The sequence below is a fragment of the Eleginops maclovinus genome, chromosome 7 (assembly GCF_036324505.1).
Source record: "Eleginops maclovinus isolate JMC-PN-2008 ecotype Puerto Natales chromosome 7, JC_Emac_rtc_rv5, whole genome shotgun sequence".
NCBI lineage: Eukaryota > Metazoa > Chordata > Actinopteri > Perciformes > Eleginopidae > Eleginops > Eleginops maclovinus.
Genome location: NC_086355.1, coordinates 16,336,909 through 16,363,592, shown reverse-complemented (window position 1 = coordinate 16,363,592; position 26,684 = coordinate 16,336,909). Strand labels below are relative to the sequence as shown.

Here is a 26,684-nt window from a genome sequence, read left to right as displayed (position 1 = left end):
TCAGAGAGGTTGTTCTATACACACAACTGTCAGATACAACTCTGCTTTCACTGCGCTGCACTGATTTGAATAAAAAGTACATTTAGTAGCTCGGTGTTTCTGCCGTTACAGCAGCACACAGCTATCCGGATGATCAAAGCTGCAGTCTCACAAAGTCGCAGCGACGACTTCAAACCGAGAGTTGGTAAGTTTAGTTAGCTTTAGCTGCGGTAGCATTAAGCTAACCAGCTTCAGTCTATTAGCTTTACCCACACTTATTACACACATCAAGGGGGTAATGGGAGAGTTAATATCGCTGTATGCTGAACAGTTCACACAAGTAATGCTGGCAAGATAGCAACAACGGTCTCTATTTTCACTCGGTGACAGAACATGTCTGCTATTTTTAAGCTAATCTCTGTGTAATTTACTAACAGGCTTTAACGGTAGACCTACCACAAACTGATCAACAATGACAAAGCTCTCACATAGTTTTACTGAGTGTTGAGCTGTGGGGACATGTCAGCATTATCCAGTAAAGATTAAATAAACCACTCCTACTCCTCCCGGGGACTGACATTACAATCTCAAACCTCCATTCCTGAAGTTAAATTCTTAGTTTCTCACTATAATCGTACTTTTGAGGTTTTTCAAACTGATGAGAACTGTAAGTGTATTCATAATAAGGTCTCTAAATGTTCTGGGTCAATTCAGATTTCATTTTTTATTTTAAAAGTTAAATTCAAGCTTATTGTTATGGGACCGTTGCATATCAACAGAACATTAAAAAGTGCATTCCTATTTGAAAACATGATAAAGAAAATAATTCTCGTCTGTCTTCATATTGATGTTTGCTTTCCTGTTATCAACAGTTGTTCTACAAATATTAAGAGCTTGAAGCCAGGCAAGAAAACACAAGAGCTTTGGAAACATGTTTACAAAGAGGCCTTCACTGTCCTCTGGAATGGATAGTTTGAAGTAATGGAGAACAGAGAGGAGAGGTAAATGCATGAACACACACACACACACACACACACACACACACACACACACACACACACACACACACACACACACACCCTGTCCTGATTATATCTCCTTAGCAACCTCAACTGGAAAAATGTAAATACCAAAACAAGATGCCAAATCTTGTTTCCCTTATGTGTGAATAGACGTGTGAATGGACCACTTATCTCTGCATGTCATGGCCTGCAGGTGCTGAATTACCAAATTGAGGTTTACGGATAAATGTGTTAGAATTTAATCCAACTTTGAGAGAACTTATGTGAATGTCAATAAACCACATTACATTCAAAATGAGATATTACAGGTGGTTTGATGACCTGGATAGTGGTTGACAGGTTCATTTTGTACTTCACATGTGTTTAGGCTGAACCATAGTCTGGTTATGTCTATTTGAGGCTGGTTTCAGGCTTATTTTTTGTGATGCATTTGCATGTACATAATATTGCAGCCCTGCCGATGAACAGGCCCCTACACCTCCAGAGCGAGGACTGCTCCACACATGGCAGTCAGCGGGCCCCCCTGCGCAGCTCTGTCCGGGGAGAGTGCCCTTGTCCAGGCCTGTCCTGCAGGTGGCCCTTGGAGAACACCATGGACTCCTGCTAACTCAGGGTGGGTGTGTCAATATTACATGATATTATAATGATAAGAAAACATTTGTATTGTTAAGGGAGACTTTTCTTTTATCTACAGTATATCTGTAGGCGGGATTGTATTAAAGTTACTGCTGTATGAACGCAGCTGTGGTTGCTTTACATCTTTAACAATATAATTCTCCTATACTTTAAAATCAACTAAATATTTCTACCCTAAGATAGACCTTTAAAATAAATACATCTATTTCCACTGTTGCTGTCTTCTAGGTGGACAGGTGTATTCTTTTGGAGAGTTGTCGTGGAGGGATCTGAGCATCCCGGTGTCTGCTCCCGTGCTGGAGGCCTCTCTGATTGGGAGGATGGTGATCCGTGTGGCTGCAGGTGGCTTTCACTGCGGAGCATTGAGCGAGCAGGGCAATGTCTTCATGTGGGGGGAGAACACTGCAGGACAGTGTGGGCTGACTGAGAGGGGCCCAGTCACAAACATCACAGGTTGGTCAACGTTCTTCCTTTCTTCTTTTCTTCCCACTTTGACCTATCTGTCCTATCTGTCGATCTGTCCATTATACCTCTGCTTGAAAAGTGCACTATCATTTTTTTTGTTTTTATCAATTACTACAGTTTGGGAGAAACTATGTGGAACATTCTGTGTAAGTTTCAGAGCCTTGCCCAGTCACAGTAGTGGACAGTGAGGCCGTTCCTCCAGCAGGGGTTCGGGTTGTGGATCTGGCTCTTGGACGGGAACACAGCCTGGCTTTGTCAGCCCAGAACGAGCTGTGGGCGTGGGGCAGCGGCTGCCAATTGGGCCTGGTCACCAGTACCTTCCCTGTATGGAGACCTAAGAAGGTAATTTGTGCAACGCTAAATGAATTTCAGCATTCAAAATTCCACCACTGGTAGATCAATAGTGCTTTTGAATGTTTGTACATGTGAGACATTTCAAAACTCTGTTTATTTTATGTATACTCGTACAGGTGGAGCATCTGGCAGGCAGACATGTTATTCAGGTAGTTTCTCTTCCTGATATCTTCTTTGCCAGGTTTAGATTACAAAAAAATACTCTTAGTCTGTTTCCAGGAATATCCTCTTTATTTATTTTCAACAGGTGGCTTGTGGTGCCTACCACAGCCTGGCTATGGTTCGCAGTTTACCTCCACAGAAGACCCAGAATCCTTCTGAAAAGAGGGAGCGGGGGCAGTCACCTCATTATTCAGTGACTGAAAGGGAGGAGCAGTTTGCAGTTGATGCCGGTCAATACTGTCCGCTGGGTGTGGAGCTGACTGAAGTCATGACAGGCGAGGTAACTATACACCATGAAGAAGAAACTAAAGAAATATACAGTGGGGCAAAAAAGTATTTAGTCAGCCACCAATTGTGCAAGTTCTCCCATTTAAAAAGATGAGAGAGGCCTGTAATTGTTATCATAGGTACACTTCAACTATGAGAGACAAAATGAGAAAAAAAATCCAGAAAATCACATTGTAGGATTTTTAAAGAATTTATTTTCAAATTATTGTGGAAAATAAGTATTTGGTCAATAACAAAAGTTCATCTCAATACTTTGTTATATACCCTTTGTTGGCAATGACAGAGGTCAAACGTTTTCTGTAAGTCTTCACAAGGTTTTCACACACTGTTGCTGGTATTTTGGCCCATTCCTCCATGCAGATCTCCTCTAAAGCAGTGATGTTTTTGGGGCTGTCGCTGGGCAACACAGACTTTCAACTCCCTCCAAAGATTTTCTATGGGGTTGAGATCTGAGACTGGCTAGGCCACTCCCAGGACCTTGAAATGCTTCTTACGAAGCCACTCCTTCGTTGCCCTGGCGGTGTGTTGGGATCATGGTCATGCTGAAAGACCCAGCCACGCTTCATCTTCAGTGCCCTTGCTGATGGAAGGAGGTTTTCACTCAAAATTCTCACGATACATGACCCCATTCATTCTTTCCTTTACACGGATCAGTCGTCCTGGTCCCTTTGCAGAAAAACAGCCCCAAAGCATGATGTTTCCACCCCCATGCTTCACAGTAGGTATGGTGTCTTGGATGCAACTCTGCATTCTTTCTCCTAAAACACAGATTTAGGAGTTTTTTTTATAACCAAAAAGTTTTTATGCTTGGTTGTTACATCTGTAACCATATAATTCTCCTACTTTAATCAACTCTTGATCTACCAAAGTAGCCTCTAAAATTACATTTTTCCCTGGCATGTATTTTAGGTGGACAGGTGATTCTTTGGAAGTGCGAGGGATTGAGTCCCTGTCTGCTGCGTGTGGGGGTTTGATTGGAGATGGTGACTCGTGTTAGTTTGGTCCTGCACTGACGACAGGGCATGTCCAGTGGGGAGGCCCAGCAGTGTGGGTACTGGGGATTTTTGTCAACCGTTCTCTTTGTTCTTTTCTTCCCACTGTTGACTATCTGCTGTCGTCGATCTGATGAATACATGCTTGAAGTGCCTATCCATTTTTATTTTTGTTCACATTATTCTTTGGAACACTAAGTGGCTTACTTGAATTCAGTTTTGCCCAGTCACAGTGTGGACAGTGAGGCGTCCAAGGTTGGTTGTGGATCTGGTCTCCTTTGACAGGGCTCATGCTGGCTTTGTAGCAGAGGTTTGGGTGGAGTGGCTGAATTGGGCTGTCCCCGGGTATTCCTTATAGATAAGAGTTTTCAAAAAGATTTCACATTAAATCACAGGTAGATCATGTGGAGGTACAGTGAGATTAAACCTTTAATGAAGAAGGTACAGTCTGGGAGCCAGACAGTTTCGGTTGTTTGTGTCCTAATACTTTTTACCAGGAGATTTAAATAAATCTTAGTCTGTTTAGGAAATCCTTTAATGTATTTCACGTGGTTGTGGTGTTCCCACTGCTATGTTCTTTCTCCAAGTTGACGGGAACCTATCTGAAAAATTAGGCCTCTCTCATTATTTTAATGGGAGGAGCAGTTTGCACTTGATGCGGGATCAAATACTTTTTGGACTGTATGTAGTTCATACAGGGAGGAACTATAACATGAGTTACAAATAAAGCAAATTATTGTTAGGATGTAATATGACAATGAAAATGCTCTTTGTTAATATCTATGCTAATTTAAAAAGTTTAGATTTTCAGCCTTCGTTGATTCCCCTCTATGATTTGCCTCCCCAGTGCTCTCCCAGAAGAAGAGGCCCCAGACGAAGGGTGCATCCTGGGGGAAGGTCAGCTGGCAGCAGCCCTGGCTCTGCAACCGGTTTATGTCCATATTTTGAAGATGACAAATCTTACACTAAACAGTACGGTATTTTATAATCATGAGGTTGTTTTATCCCTACATTTTAACATATATGCATATAGTCTTTTTTTGTTTTTCAAACCTTCTCTTTTTTTCTTTCCTCCATTGCAAAACTTCAGGACTAATCTTGCAGTTGGGCACCCTCTCAGTGAGACAGACAGCAGCCCCAAGTCTCACCCACCGTCAGGCTGGAGAGCCAATAAGAACTCTGCGTTCTCTGATGAAACGCAGATTAGTAACCTCCTCCAGAAACTCTCCAGTCAGCCCTTGGAGATGCACCAGAGCACCGGACCAGGAGACACTGACTCACTGAGCAGTTACACTTCAGGTTGGTGAATCAGTTTTCTTTCTCCTGTCTTTATTTATAAGTTTGTTTATTTGTTCTTTTGTATTTAACCTCATTTATATCTTCATCCCTGTGTTTTTTTTTTTCAATATTTTCTTTATCTGTGTTCAACTCATTAATTGGGTTATTCATTGCTTTGCTTGACCCGTTGTGTGTTCGCTTTTGAGTCTTCCTTTTTACGTTCCTCTGTTTCTAACCATTGTTTGTTGCTTTGTCCTTTAGCATTTAATCTATTTTATGTCCTCTAAAATGTTTATATTCACTTCCTCCTTGCCATTGATCTTCCCAGATGACAGCTGTGTTTCCTCGACTCCTTCCACGGACCTGTTGACCTCCAGTTACAAAGAAGACTCACCAACTAAGAGTCAAACCAACAAGTAAGGCCAATTTTAATGAAGTACAGGCAGTGAATTACATTTTCAAATAATATTGTGTTGAGACGTTGACAGTAAAATAGCAGAAACATTTTTTGAATTGCAATTTTCGTAGATCTGTAAATTATTTAACACTTTACCTATGTTTCATTTATGTAAAAATAAGGCAAACCTGACTCAAGAATATTATATCATTTTAATACAGGGATTTTGTAATGCAGGTAACCACCATAAACGCAGTTATTGTGCAGTATCCACCTACCAGGATGGTTCTCAGCATATATACACATGTATGATACAGTGTACTTGCTGCCTAATATTTGATCTGCTTTCCTACTGTAACAGTGGAGGGGCCGTGCCGTATTCCTCCTCCCCAGTGTGTTTGGAAGAAGTTCGGCTTTGTCTGGAGGCGGAGAAACATGCACTAAAGGGGCAGAAAAGCACCAGTCTCACAAATATAAACCAGAAGGGGAACGCAGCAGCCAACAGGAGACGCTCCCTGCCTGGAACACCCACCCGTGGTAGGAATGGTAGGGTGTGGACTGCATTTGGGAAATATTTACTTTGTTGCAACGAGTCAGATAGGAAGATTTATACCTGACCCATAAGCATGAAACAAGGAGGCTATTAGCTTAGCTTAGCGTAAAGACTGAAGAAGATGTCCACAAAGAAACATTAAGCCATGTGCTAATTAACATTATATTCCTGGTAGGGTACGTTTTGAACTTTGATTTTGACAGAGCATGGATTGCTTTTTTCAATCTCTCAAATTTGAAACATCTTTGTTAATCCCCCAAGGGGCTATTAGTCAAATGCAGAAACAGTTACAGCACATACATAAACAAACACACCAAGGAGCTAAAATGTGGGATAAAATCTATAAATAAATACGGGTGAAGGATACACCTACAGCATTTGAAAGTGGGATTGCAGTGGCCATGAAATATTTTAAGTGGCAAGTAGCGTCACAAATAGGTAAAACATAACAACGCCCTGACTGCAACACTTGCATGAAAATGACTGGGAAACATTCTTCTCATAGAAGTTGCAGCCTGGCTAACAAGGAAGAGAGATACAAATGTTATTGCCGTGTTTGCCTTTCACTTTGACGCACTGGACGATAATAGGTCTCCTGAAAAAGCCACGGTCACAGCATACACTTGCTCACTTGTTACAATTAAAAACGATATCTTAAGATAACATTATTTGCTTCTTTTGAGATATGATTAACTACTTCTCTGGAGAAAATCAAAACTTGCACATGACAAATCAGAAAACGTATTGGTGACATTAAAGGGTCTACTCATAACGTGAATTATTACGCAAATTAAGGTATGAATATCTATAGTATAATAAATGTCTGTTCAAAATCCAGTAATGTTTTTATGGTTAGACTAAAAATTCTGATTAGCAGACGCAGCAGACTATCTTCTTGTTTTCCAGTTTGACCAGAGTTTACAAAGTGTCAAAGTGATATCCCTCATTAGTAACGCACATCATAAAACAATCCAGTATATAGACCTTTTTCAATGTACTGTAAGTACTCGCTAACATCTTTATGTATTAATTACATATTGAATAGCAGTAAATAATGTATAACCTGTGTTAACCGGTGTGGCTGATCATAAGTTTAGTACTTTAGGATGTTCCACACAGCACTTCCCATGATATTTATTTATTTCCTTTCTATTCCTGTGATTTCCTAATATTATGTAATATAAAAAAATGCACACAGTTCATTGCTGGCCACTTTAACGACAAAAGGTTTTAAAAGTGTGTGCAAGAGGATCTCACAAACCCATTAGGGTGTGTGCATTCCAAACCAGTTTAGTGCTGTTTGCCCTGGTTTTACCATTCATCCAGGCTGGTAAAAAAAACAGTTTGTTAACTGTGGGGCAGTTTATTTGTGGAAGAAAGGCAACATAGACATGCTACAGAGTCATGTTACACTTTTTATATGTTAACCTATGTGTGGAAATGTGACTCTGGTCATGTTTCCTTTACCCTGCAGTATAAAACAAATCATCCACCTCCTCTGTTTGAAGTGGCTGTTGTTACATACTAAAGACGAACTGCATTTGCTGCGTTGACAGATGCTCATATGTATATTTTCCTCCAGGGTCTCCACGGCGAGGGAGGCCTTGTGTCTGCAGGCCGTCCTCTGCCGGTCGGACCACTGCCGCAGCCCTGGAGGAGGCTGGAGCCGGGCTGCCGTCTCTGGAGACAGAAGTGTGGAGCTGGGGCCGTGGGTCGGAGGGGCAACTGGGCCACGGAGATCAGCTCGCCAGGTGTGGACACACAGACACTCGCATGCAATCTCAGTAATAATAAAAAATCATAATTTCACATTAAGCCATCTCTGTCAGTTTTTCCTCCAGCAGATTTGGATATTCAATGTTTAGTTGCTGCATGTGAAGACATCATGCAGTTCGTCATGTAAACAATTCCTTATAATAGACAGTCCAACTAATAAGTTTGATTTCGTACATTTCACATTTGATTTACTAATGGTAAATGTACTTTGGCTATACTGTGTGTGTGTGTGTGTGTGTGTGTGTGTGTGTGTGTGTGTGTGTGTGTGTGTGTGTGTGTGTGTGTGTGTGTGTGTGTGTGTGTGTGTGTGTGTGTGTGTGTGTGTGTGTGTGTGTGTGTGTGTGTGTGTGTGTGTGTGTGTGTGTGTGTGTGTGTGTGTGTGTGTGTGTGTGTGTGTGTGTGTTTCCAGACTCCAACCTCTGTGTATCAAGTCTTTGACCGGCGAGGAGGTGATCAAAGTTGCTGCAGGGTCACACCATTCACTCGCCCTCACCGCCCACTGCCAGGTAAAAGACACACAGCAGACACACACACCTTCTATTGTATGAGTAGTGTATTTGACACAACTGACACTATTCGTTAGTCATCACAACTGCTGGCCATAACTTAACCAGAATGTAACTTTAGGCTAAAAAGTAAGCATAATACAAGGCTTTAAAGAAGTGACGACCAAAGTAAAATGGTTTCCCACTAACATAGATGCACAGTTGTACAAAAACATGGACACCGACTCACTGATCTCCTGTTTTTCAGGTGTACTCCTGGGGCAGTAACATGTGTGGACAGCTCGGACACGTCAACAGTCCTGTCACTGTACCTCAACAAACAAAGGTACATCAATCTGTCTGACTGACAGTCATGTCTGTTCTACCATTCATCCGGGACTCAACTATTTACAGTTTTTTTTTTAATCATATATTGATATATTTCTTGAAATGCTTAGACTTTACAGTTTATAAATCAAATAATTCCTCCCGACACAGAAATGTACGAGTACATATGAATACAAATGAGCAGAAATAACAAAGAGAGAAACAGGAAAAGAGATACTGTATGTCAATGTGCCGTAATTCTTCTGCATGGTATGGAAACTCCCATGACATCATCTTCTGCACTCACTGAATCCTTTCATTGACGATGAAACAAGTCCACAGATTTCAATTGTACATTGTGTAAAGTGTAGTCCTTGGGGCTGCCGGATTAAAAATTGGGGGATAAGTGACAGTTGCTACTTACAGCAGAGTGACTCTTTAAAAATATGCGAGATTTCCAGGCTGTGCCAAATCAGGCAGTGTAGGTGCTGCATAACAAGTAATCTGGGTTTTGTTATGCTAACAAATCTACAACAAAGCAGGAAATAACCCTAATAGAAGTTTGTGTTTTGTCCCTCGCTGGCCACTGTAGCTGTCTGATGGTCTTCGGGTTTGGGACGTGTCAGCGGGTCAGAGCCACTCCCTCCTCCTGGCTGATGGAGACTGTGTGCAGCCGGTCCTGTTGTACTGCGGCCAGCAGCAAGAACACACGTCAGCACAGAGTCAGAAGTCACAGCAGAGTCAAAGGTCATGCCAGACGTCACCCAACAGAGCAGAGAGTTACACAGTCAGACCCAACCTGCTGCCCTTCTGCATGGAGGTTTGTATTTCCAAAACACAACTGCTGTGGTTCCTCTTAACAGCGCTAACAACAAGAAAGATAATCGAGGAGCACTTTCCAACTGTAACACTGGAGTGTATTTATTTTAACATATTTCTCATACTATCCTTCAGAACGGGTTAAAGGACAAAAGGTTACGCATATATAGTGATATTTGCAGAAAACTGCCATTCACAGCTGCAATTTAGAAATCTGGTAAAAATACATCACACAAAGTCAAGAGATGCTGCGAAACAATATTAAAAGCAACGAAGAGGAGGCCCTTGAATCAAAGAAAACAAAACAATCATGCTGTGAATGTATGGCTAAGATTTATTTCCCCTCTGTGTGTAGATGGGTTACATCAGCAGTGTGTGCAGCGGAGGCCAGCGCTGTGCGGTGCTGGCCGACCAGAATGTCATGGGTTTCATCTCGGCCATCCATGAGCTAGCCTCCAGAGAGAGACACTTCTACTGCTGGCTGAGCAGCGCCACGAAGCTCCTCCTCACACCGCTGCGTAACAAAGGTGAGAGGGACTCTCTACTGGCTCCATCTTTGATGAGAAGCGCCTAATGCTATGCTGTATCACTCTGTATTTGCACCACTCAACCCTTACTATTGGGGCTTTTTAAATATGAGAAATGTAATGTTCCTCTTAAATGTCAATTCAAGCAAATAAAATTGTGGCACATGGAAAAAGAACATTGTAAAATACACCAAATCATCTGTGAAATTGTAGATGCTTGATTTGAGAATCTACTCTTAGGAAATGGTGTCTACATCAACCTTATATGTGTGTATTCCACAGAGAGTGTGTGTCCGTCATTAGGTGAGCCATGCACGCACCTGTTCTTCTCTCTGTGTGAGAGTTTTGTTCGTCTCAGCGTTCTGATTGGTCGACACTCCACGTCACTCAGCTACTTCCTGCATGACGTGCAGAGCTCGGACGTCACAGCCCTTCCCCTGTTGACCCACACCGAGCATTTTAAGGACATTTATAAAGAGTAAGGATCTCCTTTTCGTCTCAGCACCCAAAGTCTCTCTTTCATGTTTGTTTCCTTGCAAATATATATATATATATATATATATATATATATTTAATTGTTTTTGTCCAGACTGTGGCCAATCTGTAAGCGTATTTACCTAATATTTAGTATAATGTTCTTTGGTGTTTGCACGAATGTGGAATATCAGGTACATGGGTTTAACACAAACCAGGAAGGTGTCACTATCTTTCTATAGCAAATAAAAGTAAAGCTTACAGAGTTTATATTGACAGTAGATGGAACAATAGTTATGAGATAGGTACAATGAATTCAGCTATGACTTACAGAAGTAGTTAATTTTACATTGTATATTGAATCTGGTGTGTGAAATTAAATGAAAACACACATTGACATCTCTCTTTCTCTCTCTCTCTCTCTCTCTCTCTCTCTCTCTCTCTCTCTCTCTGTAGGTATTGTTCTTCAGTAGGTAACTTTGAGGTGATGGGTGGATTCCGATCACTCCATAAACTCTCACAGTAAGATCCTTTGTTTTTTTCTTTACATTTTATTATTTTGCTGATGATCACGAGAAGGTTAAATAACCAAACAAATTGTACGTTTTGAACTGGATGTGGTCATATGCATCAAGAATAGAAAAGCTCCCATCAACCTAACAGACAAATGTTATGTACTGTAAATAATTTGAGTCTTTGTTTTGTGCCTCTGTCCAGTGAGTGTTTAGGGTCCCAGCAGACAGTGCTGGCTCAGCTGTGTGCAGACCAGTCCGTCAGTGGTGACGTTGATCTGGTGTCCGTGTTTTACCGGCCGCTGCAGCAGCTGCACCAGTACAGCCACGTCCTGCTCAAACTGGCAGCCTGTTTCGATGTGGTGAGAAAGGAAACCCTCCGCTCTCTATTCTCCTTTCTATCTGCACTTTTGCTCTTTCCATCTTCCTTTTATTATTTCTCTCTTCCCTTTTCTCCAAATGTCTTTCTTTCCCATAAATTAAAAACTGATGTATGGACTTCGTTACTTTCATTGCATTGGCTCAAATATAACGTGTTTTAAAAAAAAGATTTTTCATCACCTATTCCTAGATAAATGCTTCATGAAGATATTTACAGTTGTAATGTATTGTTATTAAGCAGTAAATTAAGTACATGGAAAAAAAGGACCTTTTGAGCCAGTATTATAATAATAGATTTCAATAACACTGCAGTTTATCATATTCTGTATTTACATATGAACTACAGTCTAGATGTGTTAATGGAGCTATAGCTTTGAAAGAGCTGGCCGTGTGGGCTTTTCTCTATGTCCTAAGAAGAAAAAACGTATTTAAAAGTCTCTCACTTTTTTATTTTCCTCCCCCAGTTAACTGCAGAGTATCAGTCCCTCCATCAGGGCTGCAATCAGTTTGACTCCCTGTCATTGTCCCTGTTGAGGAAGAAGAAGGAGGCTGAGACCACCTTCCTCTTCTGGAAGAACCACTCTGGAAAAACTACAGTGAGCACAACTCTTTGTTAAGTTATTTAAAGCTGATTGATCTGTTTGGGTAAGAAAAGAGTTCTTACCTTCCCAAACAAACTATGATACACAGAAGATAAAGAAAGTATTCATCTCTGAGATTTCAAACCACTACCACAACCACCAACTTTTTGAGTTTTCTTAAGTGGTATAGTTATACAGTTAGTCTCTAGGTTGTCATTCACATATGCAGCATGTTCTTTACTGCATATCTACTGTAAAGTGTAATACACATCTCTCAACAGTTTGTGAGATGTTAACCAGAAAACATACCTGTGTGTGTGTTCATCAGGAGGTCCTGCGCCTCCCGCAGCGCCGTGTGGTGTGCGAGAGCAGCAACAGATCTCTGACTCTGCAGAACGCCGGGCGGTTCTCCAACCACTGGTTCATCCTGTTCAATGACACACTGGTGCACACACAGGTACACACACATGCAAACACAGAAAATCTATTATAAAAAATAGCCAGATTTTTCCATGGTGACCCATCTGTTGAAAACCTTAAAAATAAACTTGTTCACTTTTACATTTTCTAACCGTAAGCAATAACTTCCACTTTCCACACATTAGATAAACTCCACAATATGTTTGGATTTCGGTAGTTTTTTACTTATTGAACTCAAATACACTTAAATAAAATAGTAAATTATCAATAATAAGTAATGTAGATATATATTCACAAACATTCCCAAACAATAAAATACTATAAACACGAGTGTTCATACCTCAGTTTCATATAAATATATTTTGTATTTTAAATGTATATCTTCAAATAAAATAATCTTACATTTGTGAAGTGTTTTGCAGATGTTCATTTCCTTTTAATCTATTCCACAAATGATCTTTTTTTATTCTTCCAATCTTTGTTTAAACAAAAATCTAATCCCTCTTAGTTCATACTAACTCGCTCAACTTTTTTTTAACTTTATGCATAAATTGTAGAGTTTGAAAGTCACCCAAAATATCAACATTTCAAAGAATCTGAGATTGGACAATGCTTCCTCTGGATCCATCTTCCTGGTGTTTCTGGACATCCACTTCTGTGTTCTTCCATTAAATTTTATCCTTCACATTGTATCTTTCATTCACTCAGGGTGCCATTCCCTCTCAGAGCCTTGTGAGTATATCTGACACCAGTTCCCCAAACTCTCCCACCCTGAGCTTTGTGCTGCAGCAGCATGGGTGGCTGGCCTCAGTTCAGTGCTTACACTCTGACAGGTTCACATGGAATTAGTAAATCAATAAGAAAATGATAATGCAGGAATATATGCAATGTTAAAGGGACTGTTTACGCAAAAACAATTACATTTTTTCGATTGGATCTCATGTCTTTCAGTCCGAGAGACGGAATAACTCTTACTTTCATGAAGGATTATAATATTTTTGGGCAATTATTTGTTGAAAATATTGTGTTATCTGGTCATTTCTATCCACGCCAATCAGTGTAGACTAGCTAAATACATATTGGGCATTGTAATTTTGCACTCCTTAGCATTGCAGAAATCCTGTGTTTACATTTATTTTGTACACGTTTTCCTGAGGGCTGATTCTAAACTGTGCTGCTGTGTGTGTGATTTTGTGTTTAGAAGCAACAGTGACGTTCGTCAGCTAGTGGTCAAAAGGTCATTGTTACAGTAGCTCGTGCTAGTGTAAGGATGCATCTCACCGCTCAATTCTAGCTTTCACAAAACTCTGATTCTAGAGACAAGTACACCAGCTTCAAGGGGCATCTTGGAGGATTCAAATATATTTACTGTTGACCTTTCCTGTGTGTTTTCCCCTTGTACTTCACTATAGAACAGTTTACCAGTGAACCCTGACGAAAAGTTTGCCTTCCTCCCTGTTTGGTGTGGGGTGGTGTGTTAATAGACAGCAGATAGTGGTGAAACCTGTCCTGTTTCTCTCTCTGTTTTGGCTTCATATCATGTGTTCTGTTATTATAACTTGAAGACACACAGACAAACTTAAATGATCATCATCCACATTTTCATAATTTCTGAAAACATACAAACACCTGAACCTCTGCTCGGTCTCTGCAGTTCTCCACGCATCACATCTACCCTCTGAGCTGTCTGTGGGTGAAACCAGTTACTGAAGACAGCAGCGGACTGTGAGTTTATTGCATTTGAAACCATCAATGTGTAAGATGATGAAAAGGGAATACATCTCACAAAGACATCTCACTGACCCCCACCTGTACAGTAATACTGTATCCTCTGCCATAGACTCAGAGTGGGGTCATCCAGGTCTGAAGTTTAATAAAGCTTGTAAAAGTGGATCATGAAAACATCTTCCATCGTTAAGCTGTCTGTCTTATCCCTGATTGATTTGAAACAGTTGAAAACTTATTTTTTTATTCATTTCCTCACCAGTTATGCCATCAAGATTACATGCCCGGAGGAGAGTTTCACCCTGGTGGCTTCGACCCCACAAGAGAAGGTACATTTATGGTTTAGACACTTACTACCCATTTATTTTGTCATTAGAAAGTGTTATACAACATTTTGTTCGCAAGCTTTGTTTCATGTCTCGATATAAAAGCAGTATTGTGAGCAATTCAAGCCTGCTTGCTGTAGAATGTTTTTCATCATTAAGAAGTATAAAGAGTTGAAGTGATCAGTAATGAAGGGATGTTAACTAAAATATGACCTTGGACTGCTTTATTGCTCAGTTGTTGAGTTTCCATATTCTGTCATAGAGAAGATAAAATGTCTTCTCCTCAGCAGATGGAGGCACTCCAGTTATGTAACTCTGATATGTTCTTTTGATCTTTAATTCAGAATTCACCGCTCTGGTTTTGCGTCTTTCTTAAACGGCTCTTCTTTCTCTCTTGCTTTCTGTCCATCCCTCCAGAATAAGTGGCTACGGTCTCTTAACCAGGCGGTGGATCAGGTGCTGGGTGGAGCAGGTCAGGGGTCGTCGCCCGGGTTGACAGCGATGTCCCGCACGGCCTCCTACACGTTCAATGGAGAGGGGCGCTTTAAAGACGCCCAGTACACCGGGGCCTGGCTGGCAGGGCGAGTTCATGGCAGGTTAGAGAGCTGCTTCGTGTTTGTGAGCCTATCTCATCTCCATCTCTGCAGCCACAGCATCTAAAAGGATGTTGTGTTTGCATACTGTATTGGTGTGTTCCTGAAATGTATGCACATTGTTTTCCAACAGACTACTACAAACTGTTGGACATAAAGAAAGAATATTGAGAATGCTCCTGACTGTGGGGTGTGATAAGATGGTTTTAGGGTGACCACAGGGACAATAGTTCAGCTCCATTTCATTCAATTATTAGTCAAATGTTAGATACAAGTAGGGCTGTCAGTTTACGTTCGAGAATCGATTGTACAATCGATTGGAGCGACCAACACACGTTTCGAAAGAGGGAATCGATTTTTACCAAATAACTTATTTTTTTTTACAAATTAAACAAATAAAAAACATTTTATTTCATTGTGATTATTATTAACATAACTCACAAACAAGCAGAAAAGAAAAGAATTCCGAAAGTGCAGTAGGCATTGCGAGGGCTAAAAAGTAAATTCCCACCAATTTTACGCACCGGAAACAGCCTGATAGTGTCAGTCGGCTGCCGCGGGTTGGTGTTTTGCCAAAAAATGGAAGGCAACGGTGATCAACCTGCGCGACATGAGAGACGAGTGATAACCCATAATCGCATGAGGAGTTTGATATGGAAGCACTTCGGATTTTGGGCAGAAGGCAAAACTATGCGGAAGGACAAAGTGGTATGCAAACTGTGTGATCGTGAGTTCCCATATCACAGCAGCACTACAACTATGAGGGGGCATATGCAGACTCAGTATGTTCTAGTCCACTGTCTGTTGTGGGGAATGTAGCGATCCTGCGTGTTGGCTAAGTGAAATATTTTCAACCTATTTTTATGTTAGCTAGTCCTCAAGTGAATTAGTTTTATTTTCAAGCTATTTAACAATCGCCTGCCTATGTGAAATGTGTTTCATATTTATAATGGTAAACAGCCAGAAGCCTGCAGTAATGTTTTTCGTCATTGATGTTACGGCAGTCCATACTGCTTATTGTTTTTCGAGAATGCTCCTGTTTGTTATACACGAACTTCACGCAATAAATAATCAGACATGCTGACCTGTACGTCTCTTGCGCCCTCTTTACGTTCGTCCTAATTGCAGTGTGTTGGCCTTTATTTTGAAAATTGAAACATAGACGTGGATAATCGATTCTACAATCGATTCATTGAAAATGTAAGCCTAAAAAAATCGATTGTGATTTTTTCAAAAAGTGACAGCCCTAGATACAAGTTGATTCTAGACCTTTGTAATAATGGGCTCTGTGCAGATAGTTGAATGTTTAAATGAATTTGTCTTTACAGAGGCACCATGAAGTGGCCAGATGGACGCACCTACAGAGGGAACTTTAAGAATGGACAGGAGGAAGGGTAAGCACCCTAACGTGGTGAAAGAATATTACAATATTTGATGTGTTTATTTCTTCCCAAAATGACCCTCTACCTTTTACAGAGGCCTGTGATCAGAGGTTATATTGTTTCAATACTTTCAGCAACACAACATAGTGGTGGTAACCGGCTTTGATTTTTAATTCTGTTGGGTTTAAACCATTCAGTATCTCCTTAAACCAGCTAGTGGCAATTTATATCTGTGTGATTACCAGCAAAAACAAAACTCATTTCTGTATATTACGCTGCAATTGTTCTTTCGATTTTCAGCTACGGAGAGTGTCTGATACCCAACAAAGTGCTGAATAAGCCAGAAAGCTTCCAAGGACAGTGGAGATGTGGCAAGATCCATGGTTTCGGCAAGTACAAGTCAGTACATGTTTTTTAACATTCTTTTTTTGTATGCTCTACCAAAACAAAGGGTTCATGTCTTTATCAGCATTGTTATTGCTTAGGCACAAACGCCAGGGCTGATGTTAAGGGAGACACTACAAGTGAACAGAGTAACACATTTAAATTCAAATCACAATAACACACATTTGATTACTTACATTAAGAACATTATTACATGTATTACAAAAGTCATGTGTTAATACGTCAAATGAGCCTTTATCTAATCGAATGTAGGCTAATTTGCATACATTTCCAAAACAGAACAGCAGGAAGCTCTTGTTTCATTTTGTTGACAAAGGTTTTTACAGAGGGAAGTTTTCTTTCTAATACTCCATTAAAAAACCACAAAACGATATCATCCGTCTGTGTGTGTGTTCATTTCTCTGCGGGTTCTGCGCAGGTATGCGAGTGGCCAGGTGTACGAGGGCTGTTTCTGTGATGATCAGCGGCACGGTTACGGCATGCTGAGCTCCGGTAAACTAGCCAAGAACTCCTCCAGCGTTTTCATTGGCCAGTGGGTCAATGACAGGAAGTCAGGATACGGAGTCTACGACGACATGACCAGGTCTGATTTACTGTGCAAATTATAAAATGACAAGTCATAAAAAGGACATTTCAGGAGAGCACCGTGTTCTTTATATGACCTCAAAATGTTATTAGTCTGCAAATGAATCATATGAAATGATCCACTTCAGTTTTAGTTTGGCAAATTCTCACTGTTTCGTGATTTTCCCAGAGGTGAGAAATACATGGGTCTGTGGCTGGACGAGCAGCGCCACGGCAACGCTGTGGTTGTCACTCAGTGCGGTGTGTATTATGAAGGGACGTTCAAAGACAACAAGATGTGTGTAAGTTCCCTCTAAAGCTGGGGTATCAAAGACAAATTCAAAGACATCGAAAGTGGATATGTGTATAGAACAACAACCTGGCAGTCCGTCATGGTGTGATGCCCGCCTTAAATGATGCACTTCATCATTCTGGCATACATAGTAAACTGAATGTTTTAGTGTCCGCCACAGATTGAGGAAGTGCCAGCATCAGTTTAAAAAGTTAGTCTGCGTGAGTTAGTGCTATATGTGCTATAAGTGTGCATTTTAAACCTGGAGTAACCAGTATAATTTGGGCATATAAATATTGCTAATAATCACACAACATTATATATTATATTATACATTTTTATCTTACAAATATACTAAAGATATAAGAGATGGAAGTTGGGGATAACAGCAACTTGTATGAGGATGCTTGATGATCTGAGCTTTGATTTTGTCATAACAACCTTAACCTAACCTTAGCTAAAATGGATTAAATCATATGTTTGGTTTATATATTTACTGTTTTCTTCAGGGTCCAGGTCTGTTGGTGTCTGAGGACGACACAGCTTTATATGGGGAGTTTTCTGATGACTGGATTGTCAACGGGAAGGTAAACTGTTTTGATCGGTGTACTCTGGATGTGTGTTTGTCATGTTATGGGTCTCCGTGTTACATAAGTAAGGATTTAAAATAGTGACTTGTCCTTTTGTAATTAATTCCAACTTAACATCTCACCGTTGTTAATGCAGAAGGTTTACAACTAGCAAGAAGCTTAGTCAGAAACACAAGAACATCTGACGTTTAATGTGATATCATACACACTCATCTCTCCCCCTCCCTTCTTCTTCAGGGGGTTTTATCCATGGCTAACGGGGACTGCCTGGAGGGCCAGTTCAGTGGAGAGTGGACGTCCGGGCTGAAAGTGGTGGGAACGTACACCAAACCGTCCGTAGAAGAACCGGAAAACAGAGAGAGGAGCATCCTGCTGTGAGTATTACTCTGCACTCTTTTTATCATGGAATTACCCTGAACGTTTTTAGGACCGTACCACCTATATTTAATTTGAAGCCTTAATTGATGTTCTTGAATAAAGCATCCTCTTTTATGATGACTGTCCCCAATAAAACTAAATAAAAGATGGAAAAATATACAAATGCCATGTGAATGCACTAGTCCTGAAGTGTTCGAGCGGTTAGTGTATATTCATTCCTGAGCCTTTTTGATGGTTGTTTGATTTGTTTTTCTATTGTACGGCCGATGCATGTGACCAAGAAGTTTTGTTTAACTCTTCCTCATGTTGTGTTATTTTAAAACTGTTCAAATGTGTGTGTGTTCAGCAAAGTGGGCCAGCTGGTGGTGCCTGCATCTCAGAGGTGGCTCTCTGTGTTCGATGAGTGCTGGAGTCGCCTGGGCTGTGACGCTCCCGGGAGAGGAGAGAGGGCCGCAGCCTGGGACAACATCGCTGTTACCATAACAACTGCACGACGACAAAGGTACATACAGCAACACACACACACAGGAGGAAATTAAAATAGTGAATACCTTACTTGGCTTTACAGCTCTATATTTGTGAGTGACTGTGTGTGTGTGTGTGTGTGTGTGTGTCTGTGTCTGTGTCTGTGTGTCTGTGTGTCTGTGTGTCTGTGTGTGTGTTTCTGTAGCATAAATCTCAGTAGGTCTCAGAGTAAAGTGTTGGAGTGTTTGGAGTTCATTCCCCAGCACGGAGAACCAGTGACCACCACTAACTACGACAACATACGAAGGTACCTCAGCAAGGTGGGTGGATGTGCGACAGTGTTTTTAATAATCTTTGCTTGTGGAGAAGAAAGCATTTAAAGCAATATAGACACAACAGTCCAGCAATAAATGAGTTAAAACAAATGGTACTTTTTTCCCACTCTTCTATTATTTTGATAGATAAATTATTAGAAATACTTCTTAGTAAAACGTACTATAAGTCAGCAGCACCACAAACTAAATGAGTAAGCATCTCTGAAATAAAAGCCAATCATTTAAACTTTAATTAAGGTTGGATTTATAGCAGGTCGTGGTATCACAATGGTATAATTGGTATAGTAATGAATTGTGTGTGTGTGTGTGTGTGGTGTATCAGGCTTGTGAGACCCCTCACCACCCTCTGGGCTGGCTGGTGGAGACGTTGGTGACGGTCTACAGGATGACTTACGTCGGTGTGGGGTCGAACCGCAGGCTGCTCCGTCAGGCGGTGCAGGAGGTTCTGGCCTTCCTCACACATTTCTACAGTATCGTCAGGTAGATCAAGTCTGGACGCCTCTCACCTCTTTACTGCTCAGACCACAGCCTTCTGCAGACCTGCAGTCAGTTCACTTGTTTAGAACTGTACCGAATAGAGTGGTGCCGGAACAAGTCTAAAACCTGGAAGTGAGCTAGCAATTTACCTCTTCCGGTTCCCTCGTCTCAGAGCCGGTGGGATTTCTCCATAGAATTTTGGAAAATAGCTCGAAATAAGGTCTGTTGGTTGACACTCATTTAAGAGACCGATCATGCTTTGTTCTGCGACATTAAATATCAGCAGTGACCCCCCCCTCGAAACTTCATCCATCCAACAGTGACATTCAAATCCTAAATTAACATTTGAATGTCAATCAAGCATCACTAATATTAAAGGTATGGATTAGGAATCAAGTGATGGCTGGCGAGGATTGTTCCCGACTCAAATCCAAACATTTCAAATTATTTCACAGAGTTGTAAAGTCATGACATGATTTCAAACTAAATATTCTGTCTAAATTAACATTTGTGATCGATACGCTTTAATAAAACATTTCACTGTGGTCCAAAAACAGTTTGCTCTCCCACTGCCGAACAAAAAGGGCAGCACGCAGCTACATGAATTATGCGCTGTTGCAGCAATTCAGCAGCACCTCGTATCACATTTCACAGGAGCACAATAACAAAACATTTAATTGAAATAAATATGTTTCTGATGCTTCATGTACAATTATAACAGGTGCAGAAAACTGCATACGAAACTATCCAAAAAAAACTCTGAAAGTAGACAAATGATATTTGGAACAGTCTAAATACTTTGCATGGTGTATTTACAAACACTTCATAACCAAAACTGTTGCCTGCAGGTTTCTGTTCCCAGGGTTACCAGAGGATGGCGGCATCATCCCAGACCCTCCTTCCGCTGCATCTAAAGGCAAACACAACGCTGACATCGCAGACCAAGTGTGAGTGTCAACACAAACACATAAATAAAAATACACACAGAGACAATGATGGATATTTAATCAGATATGTTTAACTTGAATATGATTTTGTCACCTTGTTCATCTCAATGCTTTTAAAATACTTGGGTTGTATTGCACGTTAGACATTAATCTCCCTCCTCCTCCTCCAGCAGTGTTATGGTGTTGAGTTGCTCCTCGCTGCTCCTCCCTCAGCTGCTCCCCCGTCTCTACCCACCTCTCTTCACCCTGTACTGCCTGCAGGAGGAGCAGGAGGACGCCCTGTACTGGGAGCGCATCCTCCATCTCAACAAACAGCCCGACCAATCGCTGCTCAGCTTCCTGGGAGTGCAGCAGTGAGTGTGTGCATCCAAAACACTCACACAGGCCTTTGATTTAAAATGCCTTAAAAAATGACGATCACCTCTAAAACCTACATCTGTTCTTTTTGTTTCACTGTTAGGAAGTTTTGGCCAGTGTGGATGTCGATCCTTGGAGATAAAAAGCAGGTTAGATTCTAAATATTACTTTTTTCCTCCTTCTACTTGTTCTGTCCTTTCTGCATTTCCTCCACCAACGTTGCTCCTCTCATCTTTCAAAGTGTGCTTTTGAATGGTCCTCTAAAACGGCTTTTCTTTACTTTTACCACAGATTGTATCCAGCAGTAAAGATGCCTGTTTTGTTTCTGCTGTTGAGACACTTCAACTAATCAGGTAGCTGCCATCCCACCTGACATCATCAAACTCATTCATGTGATGAGCAGATAAACAAAGAAAGAATCCCATCTAGGCCCATGGGGTTTGAGTTTGTGCCCCCATCTCAGTCGATGTATTTTGTGATACAAAGCCAGGGATACATCGTGCTCTTTGGGCAGAAAGTATTTGTTATCAAGGGTTGAGACAGATTTTGTGGATCATAAATGGCATGAAATCAGACAGTTTTGGATTGCAAAGACCTGAAAATAATACTTTGATTTGTTGATTTTTCCATACATTTCTTGTGATCACAGGGTGGCAAACTGATGCATGAATCAAGTGTCCCATTTTAATAGATTTACTACAAATAAAAAACCAACACCCCCTCAACTCTTGGGCCTGATGCAGCAAACTTTGGCAAAATACTTCAGCAACAGTCTTTATTTGTATAACAACTCAGAACCATTACCAACGTTCAAAGTTATTATTATGCGTATTAATAAAACATGTCCCCCTACACACGCAGCACCACCTTCACCCCGTCAGACAAACTCCTCGTCATCCAGAGGACGTTTGAGGAAATGACCCAGGAAGTGAAACCCATGCTGGATGGAAACTTCCTGTGGTGCATGGACGACCTGCTGCCTCTCTTCCTCTATGTGGTGCTCAGGGCGAGGTGTGTGACTAAACACACGCACAAACTCACACAAAGATTTTGTTTATTTATTGGATAATGTCTTTCAGTTATCACTCGGACTTAGAGCTGATGTAGCCAGTTTGTATTTTATAAGGGTCCAGGTCTACTTTGAATGAGAGGCTTTGGTTTTATGGTTGGATTGTTATGATCGGAGGCTGCAGGCAGGTGTCTGAACTTGTTTGCTCTGCAGGATCAGGAGCCTGGGAGCTGAGGTCAGTCTGATTGAAGACTTGATGGACCCCAATGTTCAGCACGGGGAGATGGGACTAATGTTCACCACGCTGAAGGTAGGACGCACAACACACACACACACACACACACACACACACACACACCCACACCCATATATATACTTATGGTGGAAATACACCTTGGACTGGAATGTAATTCATTCCTTTTAGGAGGAGATGTACAAGCAAAAATAAAGAGTATAATTGACGTTAAGATTCTGTCTAAGATTGATGTACTATACCTAGGCCAGTTTTTGGCAGCAAGTAGGAAAACTGTTTTTAAATGATGTATTTCAGAGTAGAACCTTTTCCTTAGAGCTGTTAGTCAGCAGATTTCGGAAATATTGTGTTATAATATTTGGTTGCTGAAAACACTTAGGTGCTATCGGACCTATTTATAAGGCTCAGAATTAACTTCATCTGCACTACTTGTGGAGCGGGTTGCAACATAACCCACACTGTTTTATTGTAATTGATCCTACTCTGTTTCATTTTGCACTATTTTTATTTATTTATTTTGTCTTATGTCCTATATATATATATATATATATATATATATATATAATATGTTGCATTGTTGGAAGAGTTCAAGACCTAAGATTTTCATCGCCATAACTACGCATATAATAATAAAACCATTGAATCTTGAATTTACCACTATTTATTTTTGTAGTACTTTTGTATAGTATTTTACAGTTTTTCGCTTATGGTTGAGCAAAAATGTGGTGATGATTGGTCTGCTGTGAAAACAGAATGAGAGTTAAAATACTATATCAGAATAAAGAAAACTCATTGGAGATGTTAAAGAATGCTTTTCATATTTTATAGCTAAAATTGTCATTATACCTTTGTCACCTAATCATCGATTGATGTGCTGCAGGCGTGCTACATTCAGATCCAGCAGGAGTCGGCTATGTAAGAGCAAAGAGGCCACACCGTCAAACAGCACAGAGAGAACAGCCAGCAGCGGTGCTTCGCACAGGAGCTTCCAGAAGAGGGGGGATAACCTCAGACAGCTCCCTCACTGTGGGTCCTTTCAGTAGGTTTCAGCAGCCAAAGCTCTTTCTTGTTTATGAAAGACACATGTTCAAAGGAGAGTAAACATCGCCCTCTTCTGCTCATTTTAGAACGCTGCACTTTAGTCTTCACATTTGATAAGATGCACTTTTTGTTAATACATCGTTTCCATTTCTGAGTTTATTCAATGAAAACAAATGCAGACAGTTGTCTCACAAAGGTGTATCAACAGTGCAGTTCTCATTACTCCACAGTGTTTCACTTTAAATGTCGTTCAGTAGATGTCACAGTGTGCTGTGTACGACTCAAAGGGGACTGACAGACCACGTCACTCATGAAGGCTGAAATATGATCAGATTTTAAGGGGAACCTACTGTAAGAGGCTCGTAACTACAAATCTGAGTAAAAAAAATATGATGTAGATATTATTTTAATGACCAAGCACTCCTCAAAGGGAACTTGTGATTTCTGTCTTCCCACGTGTCTAATTTAACAGTAAATGCGATTAAATGAAGCCTACAGCGAATAACTGCCTACAGTAAACTGAATATGGTAACTGCAGTTTGTTAAGCATGGACATTTGAGACAAACAAACGGAAAATACTTGCTTTGGGGTTTGTAAAAAAGGTTCTTGCGCCTGAGAATACTATACCAATTGTAGAATTTCAGTAGTGTGACGATTTAATAACTTTTCTGTAAGCAGCGACAGGAGACACAGTTACAGCCGGGTCAGTCAGAGAGCAGCTGGAGGGCAGACTGGAAGAAGGTTTTCACTTTTTAAACAAAAAACAACTCAATTCGATCAAAGTTGGTGAGTCTAATGTCTGTGTGAACTGGTCTGTGTAGACTGTTTGTCTACAAACCTGGGGTTTGATTGATCTAACTCTCAACAATAGTGCCTGGGTCAGAAAGCTTCACTTCCAGTCGGTTTCTGCAAACGTTAATTAGATGCCAATTAACCTTATTTGTTCTCATACAAACACTCCATTTCAGTAGCATCCCTTCTGCCTGCTTAAAGTAACTTAACACATTTAATTGCAGCAGAAGGATTTCCAAACATCACATTATAAAATCTTTCAGTTTCCTGTCCCAGTGTTTTAGTCATTTCATTTTGAGCACTACAACCCAAACGGCACTCTGCTGCTTCATGTTGAAAGTCACCATGAAGCCGTTCTCAGGTCTGACCAGCTACTACACCGTGCCATGTCACTACAGAGGGAACCGATTCTCCTCTTTACCATATTTAATTAATGAGGGAACACTGATTAGCTGAGCATTAGGAAAATGCTCAATCCTCAGTTTGTAATTCTATGGAGTGAGTGTGTGTGTGTATGGTGTGTGTAAACAAGCAAATATGAACAAGTCTGATGAGGAACGCCTAAAATGTTGCACTGACACCTTATTAGTTGAATCAGTAAACCGCTAGGAAAGTGTGTCACATTTTCTTAAATTTGTTACCTTAAAAAATATAGATAAGGACATTTCTGTAGATTTCAGTGAAAAACTACTTGATATGCATCTAATCTCTCTTAAGGGTTTATTCACATTGCTGCATAGCACATTTTAAGCATTGTCACTATTTTCTTAAGAACTACTGCACTGAGTTATACGGAAAAGTAATTTACATCTATGCCATGATTCTCGATCACTGTGTGCTTTAATGCAGCCAATTAGCTACAGAAAACCCCAGGTTACACTTATCTTCTCTCTATCAGATTTAATATTTTAATCCATTTGTAAGTGTTTGATAAAGTATCACATTTTTAAATCTCATCAAAACATAAAAGTAATAGCTTCCAGTTCTCTTTTAAATAGCTTACTCTGGCTAAACGTTTATGGTCACAATCAAAAAGCTTTTTCGTCTCTCAGAATGGTCACAGCACCAGCATTTGTTCTTTAAAAACCCCAGACGGCTTCAGATTTACTATTAAAGTAATGTTACTTCAATAAAAGAAAACAATGTCAATTATTTACTAGATATATTAGAATCACAAATTCTATATTAAAGACATTTTATAAAACACTATGACGTGATAAAGACTCGACCCGTTCACTGCCTCATGTTACTGAGTATTAACAGAGCTCGTTTTTATGTTAACTGGAATAAATCAGACCTATTGAGTCAGAATTTACATTTTAAAAGAGGGTAGCAGCTGTTGGATTCTTCCGGCGTTACTGAAATATGTTTGTACTGTATTTATTGTTACTCAAGGTTTTTAAGAGTTAAGAGATGTATGTGTTGGGACAGTTTTCTTCTTTAACTATTTAATCCACTGCAGTGTGATGTACATACATGTGATGTAGCAACTCAAGATGAATGAGAGAACAATTCATCTCTGTGGTTAAAGCGCTCTGCAGATGTTTCGCATGTTTAAGACCAACATCAACAATTTTCCTGCAGATGTTCTACTTGAATTTAATGAAAACGAATGACTTAAAAAACATAGTTCTGATTTCTAAAATCTTACTAAGTAATGCAAAGCTCGCATAGCTTATTGTGTTTGGGCTCAAACGTGTAAAACATGTCTGTGGTAAGAACCTACATTCCTCAGAGGTTTCACACTATGAGGCTATAACCTGACTGAAGTTATGACTTGTGTTTACTATTTTTCTAACTAATTCTATATTTTTGCAACTTCATACATTTGTAGAAAGAGATGATCAAAGGAATCGATTGCAGTTCATTTTGATGGATAAATGCTAAATGAGAAATACAAATGTTTTTACTCCGAAAAAAGGCAATAAATTTGGTTTACTTCTGGAAATGTGTCCTGATCAATTATTTGAAAGGCAGCGCTGATCCACAAATATGTTTGAATATCTCACAGTGTTGTGTTAGAATTTATAGAATGCTTTGTATTTATATTATACTCATATGTGATGGATATTATGGGGATTGATCCCAGGACCTTGTACATGCAAAGCACACACTCTACCACTGAGCTGTATGTGCTCATCACAACTTCTCGACTAACTATTTACAATAATTACATTTTCTTTGGGATTGTTTGTCAAAAGCTTTACAGATTAACTAATGGCCTGCTTTTCAAGAAACTTGGATAAAGGTCACTTCTTAATGGTTTGAGTATGACTGTCCATTTAGTGTATAGGAAGTAATCTGTTTAATTAGCAATGGAGATG

General features: G+C 40.3%; 1 protein-coding gene across 7 annotated transcripts; it reads left to right on the top strand.

Moving 5' to 3' along the window:
- The first annotated feature begins 29 nt into the window (after nucleotides 1–29).
- Nucleotides 30–26,308, top strand: LOC134867261 (alsin-like). Of its 7 annotated transcripts, none has more exons than XM_063887691.1 (41): nucleotides 30–184; nucleotides 871–980; nucleotides 1,454–1,614; nucleotides 1,866–2,090; nucleotides 2,254–2,444; nucleotides 2,573–2,605; nucleotides 2,704–2,898; nucleotides 4,746–4,870; nucleotides 4,989–5,197; nucleotides 5,505–5,592; nucleotides 5,935–6,119; nucleotides 7,709–7,877; nucleotides 8,312–8,408; nucleotides 8,656–8,733; nucleotides 9,307–9,534; nucleotides 9,889–10,060; nucleotides 10,343–10,538; nucleotides 10,991–11,056; nucleotides 11,252–11,408; nucleotides 11,892–12,023; nucleotides 12,337–12,465; nucleotides 13,137–13,160; nucleotides 14,083–14,153; nucleotides 14,416–14,482; nucleotides 14,897–15,075; nucleotides 16,401–16,466; nucleotides 16,755–16,853; nucleotides 17,278–17,442; nucleotides 17,614–17,725; nucleotides 18,225–18,302; nucleotides 18,543–18,679; nucleotides 19,030–19,185; nucleotides 19,354–19,468; nucleotides 19,806–19,963; nucleotides 20,809–20,907; nucleotides 21,078–21,260; nucleotides 21,368–21,413; nucleotides 21,556–21,617; nucleotides 22,126–22,275; nucleotides 22,487–22,583; nucleotides 23,407–26,308. In XM_063887691.1, the coding sequence occupies exons 2-41, from the start codon at nucleotides 961–963 to the stop codon at nucleotides 23,443–23,445; spliced, it is 4,959 nt and encodes a 1,652-aa protein (XP_063743761.1). In that variant the 5' UTR covers nucleotides 30–184; nucleotides 871–960; the 3' UTR covers nucleotides 23,446–26,308. The 7 variants fall into 7 exon arrangements, with proteins under 7 accessions (XP_063743761.1, XP_063743764.1, XP_063743767.1 ...); XM_063887694.1 differs by having other exon boundaries at nucleotides 852–980; nucleotides 2,260–2,444; XM_063887697.1 differs by having other exon boundaries at nucleotides 852–980; nucleotides 5,935–6,110; nucleotides 21,081–21,260.
- Nucleotides 26,309–26,684: the final 376 nt, after the last annotated feature.

Excerpts from the sequence above, each read along its gene's own strand:
- LOC134867261 (XM_063887691.1), top strand. The coding sequence starts at position 961 with ATGGAGAACAGAGAGGAGAG. Across the intron at positions 2,445-2,572 it reads CTGTATGGAGACCTAAGAAG|GTGGAGCATCTGGCAGGCAG; the intron begins GTAATTTGTGCA and ends ATACTCGTACAG. Across the intron at positions 16,854-17,277 it reads CATGGTTTCGGCAAGTACAA|GTATGCGAGTGGCCAGGTGT; the intron begins GTCAGTACATGT and ends GGTTCTGCGCAG.